Consider the following 6,738-nt stretch of genomic DNA (forward strand, 5'->3'; position numbering starts at 1 on the left):
CTTTAACGTCTTGCCGGAAATAGCAGAATTTTGATTTGGTTTCTCTAAAAAAAAAAGATAAAGAAAACATAATAACTTGAAGGAAAATGCATAACTATAGTTAAAAGATAAAGTGTTTAAACGTTAAAAATAAATAAATAGAATTTAGAGTATTTATATCACACCAAAAAGCCTTGTATTACAAACATAGCAAAAAAAAAAAAAAAAAAAAAATGAAGTAAATCTTTTGCATTGAGAAATGCAGTGATTTATTGTCTTTTCAAGTAACCAACAACACCCAGGATAGAAAAAAAAGAAAAAGAAAAGAAAATAAGAAAAAGAAGTATATGGACATGCTCATACAGACAACACTGGCGTAATCGAAACAGGCAAGTTTCATATCCTAACTGCCTTCTTGAGTGTCTTGATAGAAGATTTGATAAAGCTGTTTCTCGAAGCATGATCTTCAACATCGACGTTGTCGTCCCCACTTACCATTGGTTTCTTTCCCATACAGTCTACTCCCCTTTTCATCCCCAAGATCAGAGATGGTGAAGATGGGATTCTCCTAAAAATCCTTGCACTGTCTGATCTTGTGAATTTTATTTCCTTCCCACTCTGCTCTTTCTTTTCACTCCCTTCAATGTTCACATCTTTTTCGCTTTTGCTGTCTTCAGTTCCAACAATCCTGTCTTTCTCTTCAACTGTACGTTCTTTATCACCCGTCTCTTTGTTGTTTTTGTCTTCTGTAGTCGTCGAGACCTCGACCTCCTTCTGTGGGGAATTTGCATTCATTTTTGTGCTTGTGCTGCTTTCATCTTCATTTTGGAGATTTGAATCTTCTTGGTTCTCATCCAACAGCATTTGAAGCCACTTCTCAATGTTTCCTTTCCCCCGTTGTTTTCTACTCTCTTCGTCTTCTTCTTCTTCTTCGACATCTGACTCTTGCATGAAAGGGAATAGCAGCATGTCGTGTCTCTTTGCTTCTCCTATTTCTAAATTTTGAAACCTTTGAGTAATTAAGCTTTCTTCCTGTAATGGAACAATTGCTTTGTTGTTCTCATGTTCGCCAGGCTTCTCCATGGCCACATCACTTTCCTTTTGGTTCTGCTCTCCATTTTGAGACAAACCACATTCAGAAGCTCTTTGTTCTTCCTCTAGAAATAGTCTGAGCTCTTTGTGTGTAGGTGTCTTTGGCTTGATTCCTGGCAAAAAGAAAGGTGGAGTTTTAGAGTCTGTTTCTTCCAATAACATTTTGTCCATTCTTAATCTTTTTCGAGCCTGATCGTGTTCAGGCCTCAACTGTTTCTCCAGCTCATCTCTCTGTCTATACTTTTGGTAGAGATCCTTCTCGGCAGCATTACAAATTGCCTTCTGTGCTTCAAGCCGGGCCATTAGTGCATTACTCGCTGCTTGGTTTAGCCTCAACTGCTCCTTGTAAATAACACTCCTACAAGAAAAACAATCACATTGCCAAGTTTAAGTCTGTTTGGACAATAATCCAAGCTTTACATGTTGGTTTTCGCAAAACAGTTTTATAATCTTACTGGTGCATGGTATCCCGGATCATCTTCTCCAGCATTGTCTTATGAGATGATTGTGCCTCTGCTAATCGCCTACATTTCTCTGCCCTTCGTTTATGCTTAATTAGTTTCAGTTCCAAGTCCTGAATTGTGAGCTTCTCTTCTTCATTATTTAGCTTCATATCATTCACTTCATCATCCACTCTCTGTATTTCAGCCTTCAGCTTTGCCCTTTCATCTCTTTGTCTTAGGGAATCTCTGGCCAGGACAATGGCTTGGTAGGGGTTCGCAACGAAGTCTGGGTTTTCATTCTCTTTAAGAAGTTCGGGTTTCACTTTTCGTGCAGCTGATAAGATGGAATTTAAAAATTATCAAATTCGACTGATTCATATTTAAACTTCTAGTATGAAATCAAAATTTAACCTTCCAAGAGCAAGAGAGAGAATAAGAAGGGTTTCATGAAACTAACCAACTATAGGGATACTTGGTCTTGGTTGCCTATTGTAGTCCAATGATCTCAAAGGTGATGAAGAATCATAACATTCTCTTCGAGATAAAACGATGGCAGCTGGAGCAAAGCCGAGTCGCTCTTTGGCTTCCACAAAATGTTGTGGAAAAGAATGAGATTCAACTGTCTGTGAAGTATTCAGCTCTTCATTTTCGCCTTCAAAGAACAAAAAAGAAAATGCTCTACGCCTGCCATCATTACATCATGAAAATACAAACATACATTACCACCTTATCATTCATCAACTCAAATAAACATCAATCAAGAAACTTAATGCAAACCTACCTGAAATCTGAGTTGGATGAAGCAAAGATTGATAGAAACTGGTTTACGGAGATACCTAATTGAAAATCCCACCAAGGGACCAAGAACTCTAACTTGTGATGCTTCCTCTTGCAGGCTTGCCATTGTAGTATCCGTAAATTGCTTGGAACAGTCAGTCCTCCTCCTAGTTACAGCAAAAAAACAATAAGAAAAAGAGAGACAAAATAAGAAAGAAGTCAACGAATTTAGAACAAAATTCGAAGTATACTTGAGCAAGGAAACCAATGATCAATATCCCAAGCAAGTGGTGAAGCAGAATCAGCATGATAATACAGAACATTGCCGTAATGGTCAACTCGAATTACTGCAGGATCAAAGCCAGCATTCCTGATATAGTAGAAACCAGCTGATTTCAAATAAGCAGATACAAAAGCTTTTAGAAAATTTAGACATGGAAATTCAGCTATTTACCCGAGATGATTGAGTTGCTTCCATAAAAGACTCACAAAAAGCTTAGGCTTGGCAGTAGGCTTTGCCTTTGGATTTATAATTGGAAACAACTTATCAAGTTCTCGTGCTGTAGCAGTCTGAAACATTATACAAAGACAATCAATATAATGAAACTAATATCTTGATCTATGCCTAAGGTTATCTGGAATAGGACAAACAGAGTAAAATTTGTCTGAAATTACGAGAGAAATCGCATCATTTTCACTATATTCAGCACAATTTAAGACAATAATGAAATTCAGAATGAGAAGTTTCGGTTTCTGCAAACATTGCTGAACTTCTATAGACTCCAAATAGTTTGAGATCGATCAGGAGATTCCATTTCCTTGCTGAATTGACATCATAATATCAAAACATTTCCCCCAGAAATGGAAATTTTGAAGAGAAATTGTTCAGATATCCACAAATGTCAATAAGAAAGGAACTAAGGAGTAATCATATACAATTTCCTAAAAAATAACAGAAAGAAATCAATCCCTAAAATGTTAAATCGGACAATTCGATCAACACAACACTAAAATCTCAATTCAGTTGATTTCATTTCCTTGCTGAATTCAGGTCACAATATCAAAACATTCACTCCAGAAATGGATATTTTTGAAGTGAAATTGTCCGAAATCCACCAAAATCGCTAATTAGAAAGGAACTAAGGAGTAATCAGATACAATTTCCCCCAAAATGACAGAAAGAACTCAATCCCTAAAATGTTCAATCGAACAATTCAATCAGCACAACACTAAAATCTCACTTCAGTCAATTCTTGCTCAATTTTGCGTAGAAAAATCCATTTGTACTGTACCTCTCGTTTTTTGAGACTATAAGGCGTGAAAGTGAAAGGAGGACCATGAGTGTACAATCCAGCTTGTCGATCGCGGCAGAGCTTAGCATAAGCTTGCGGGTAGCCGACAGCTTCATCGATCGCCATTTCTACTTCACTAAACAAGCAATTGTCGGCCATTATCTTCAATCTCCTTCTTCGACTCAAAGAACAAAAAAAGCTTAAAATTCAGCTCAGATGAAGATGAAGAAACTGACAGAGGAGCGTAAGAAGAGATATTAAGATACTGTTTTTCTTTCTTTCTTTTTTTCTTTTAGGTATCAAAAAGAATCCAACGGTCGAATTTGGATTTAATATCCCTTGTATTATTATTATTATTATTATTTTTTTTTTTTTTAAAAAAATGTAAATGGTTTTCAAATTGTATGGCAACGTTAGCTGAGCTGAGACGGTGCGTATGGTGGTAATGGCAACGGCTATCATGTTGGATGGCCCACAATAATTATTAATTAAGTAGGGTTTTGTATTTGGGTCCATTTGATGATGATGGTCCTCTTTTTCAATGGACAAACTCAAAATTCAAACTTTATTTGAATCATTAGGAGGAGCTTACTTTAATTTCAATCCATTGTTGTGTAACATATTCATTTCTATTTCAATTTTCATTATAAACTACTTTCTATTTCTTCTAATTGCATCTCCAACTTAGATAAGTTGTTGCCATCTTACGGTTTTCGGTTTGTAATAACTTTTTTTTAACGTAGTTTTTGTTTTGTTGGCAAGTTTTGACACTGTTATTTAATAGTCAACTTTTACATTAATTGACTAAATGAGCATAGTTTAACTAACGTTATATGTATATATGATAATCTCAAGGTCAGAAGTTCAATTATTCATTCTGAAATTACATTAATTATTATTATTTTTTTAAAAAGATTGATATCATTTGTGATTTTTTTAGACAACAAATGTGGGGTTATGTTATGATTAGAATTTTAATATTAACCTCAAAAGAAGTAGAGGTATGTTAAAGAATTTTACATTATGATAGCTAGTTTAGGTTTATTTCAAATGAATTAGCCTAATGAGCGTTTTCTTAATACGTAGTGTTTAAAGATATATTTAATCACAATTTGGTCGAGGTTGAAAATCCGAGTATGAAAACTAGGGGTTGTACATAAGCTGGGTTGGAGGAAAATTATGGACAAATCCAAAATATTCGGATTGGCAAAAAATGAACTCTAGTTCAATATGTAAGAGTCAACCCAACCCAACCCGATCCAAAATATTCGGATTGGCAAAAAATGAACTCTAATTCGGGTTGGGTTGATGGTTTTTTTTTTCTTTTCATCTCTCCATAATTTATTTAGACAAATTTTCATATTATTTTTCAATATGCAAGGTGAACAAATTGTTCTTCAAGTACAAGATGACAAATATATATATATATATACTTATCAGAAAAATATATATATACAAATTGTTTTTCAATATGTATGTATATTGCATTCAAAATGAAGTTTATATACTTATCAGAAAAAGGACAGAATTTTTTCAAAAAGAAAAAAAAAAAGATAAATAGAAAAGTTTACATTTTTATATAATATAACCTATCATTCTTAATGGGACATTTTTTTTTGACATAATTAAATATAACTTTTCTATGGCCAAAAGTACCTTTTATCTCATCTTCAAAAAAAAAAAAAAAAAAACCTTATTCTTAGAATCATTGAGAAATATAAAATTGTTTTTAAAAATTATTTAAAACCAATAAGAATGCTTCACCGGAAAGTGATTTATAATTAGCCCTTTTTTCGTTGTTAAAAATAGTTATAAATAAAAATAAGTATTGAAAAAAGATTTATTTACCCTAAAAATAAGTATTGAAAAAAGATTTATTTACCCTTCTCCCTCAGAAAATTTTAACTCATCTCAAAATTATAGATTGGATTTTCTCACACACAATTTACGTACTCAAACATCGTTATAAAGACTTATTTTTTTTTTTTTTAAAAAAATTGCAATAAAACAAAATTTAATTGAACTAACTGTATAGATTAGACATAGAATTATGTAAGATTTTTCCATTTTTATTTTTGATTGTTATAAGTAAAAAGGTAACAATCCATTCCATACTCTAAGTTAAAATCAAGTAAGTCAAAACCCTAAATACCATCGTAATTTTTGTAGCCAATTTTCATGAAGGCTATTATTTTCCATTAGGTATATGCCACAACTTTTCTCTTTCTTTTCTTAACTTGGATTGGGCCTATTTATCAGTTCACGCTCAATTCTTATTGACTCAATGTTCAATAATTTATTGGATATGGAATAGTAGATCATCTATCTAAAATATTAATCAACACAAATAACTTAATCTGCCTATAAATCTTTTACGAATCTTTTAAATTCCCGATTATTTTCATTACTAAAATTTAGCAAATTTGACTTTAACGTTAATTTAAACTAAAACATATATATATATATAAATTGATATATTATATCATAGATATTTTCATTTGCATTTATTATAGATATCAAAACTTACATATTCATGCTATTAATTATTTAATACTTTTCTTTTTATTTAATTTATTTGTTTGTGATTCTAACTAATTACGGTATATATGACATACAATCATTTTGAATTTAATTAACAAATATATTATCTACATTATTTCAACTAAACCATCTCTCTCCATTTTTTCTTCTTTTGGTCAAATCTGGTATTTATTTAGTTTAAATTTATATTGATTATATGACATCAAATTTAAATATCATTTCATAATTTTACACCTTTAATATATGTTAGCTTAATGCTCCAAAAATTTAGATTTTAGTAGAAATTGTTATTAATTATGACATGAGAGCCTAGTACCTCAAGTTATTCGAAGATTAGAACTTTCGAAGACGAAAGTTTCTTAAACGAGGAAAGATTGTAACACCCCAAAATTAAGGTAATTTTGAAGTTAATTATCTTAGATTTGTTTAACTATATTTAATTTATTGGACGTTATTTTGAATTCGTTTGATGAAAGTTATTTGATTTTGCGAAAATTTGAATTATATAAATTTTTGTTAGATGAATATTTAATTAACGAGGTTTTGGCTTGTAGTGTTTGTAGAGATTTTGATTAATTGTATGTTATGAGGGTTGAGTAAAGTTGGAGATTTTT

At 31.9% G+C, this 6,738-nt stretch overlaps 1 protein-coding gene across 1 annotated transcript; it reads right to left on the reverse strand.

The window, feature by feature from the left end:
• Positions 1 to 205: 205 nt before the first annotated feature.
• LOC103489920 (uncharacterized) lies at positions 206 to 3,987 on the reverse strand. Its single transcript, XM_008449262.3, has 7 exons — positions 3,584 to 3,987; positions 2,746 to 2,861; positions 2,543 to 2,661; positions 2,296 to 2,458; positions 1,972 to 2,198; positions 1,527 to 1,848; positions 206 to 1,429 (listed from the first exon to the last, which is right to left on the reverse strand). Exons 1-7 carry the CDS (start codon positions 3,740 to 3,742, stop codon positions 376 to 378), a joined length of 2,160 nt encoding a protein of 719 aa, XP_008447484.2. The 5' UTR covers positions 3,743 to 3,987; the 3' UTR covers positions 206 to 375.
• Between the last annotated feature and the right edge of the window lie 2,751 nt (positions 3,988 to 6,738).

This window comes from Cucumis melo, chromosome 4, assembly GCF_025177605.1.
Source record: "Cucumis melo cultivar AY chromosome 4, USDA_Cmelo_AY_1.0, whole genome shotgun sequence".
NCBI lineage: Eukaryota > Viridiplantae > Streptophyta > Magnoliopsida > Cucurbitales > Cucurbitaceae > Cucumis > Cucumis melo.

Coding starts and splice junctions, on each gene's coding strand:
- LOC103489920 (XM_008449262.3), bottom strand. CDS start 3,742: ATGGCCGACAATTGCTTGTTTAGTGAAGTAGAAATGGCGATCGATGAA. Junction 2,862..3,583: donor ATAGTCTCAAAAAACGAGAG/GTACAGTACAAA, acceptor ATAATGTTTCAG/ACTGCTACAGCACGAGAACT. Junction 2,199..2,295: donor TCATCCAACTCAGATTTCAG/GTAGGTTTGCAT, acceptor TAATGATGGCAG/GCGTAGAGCATTTTCTTTTT.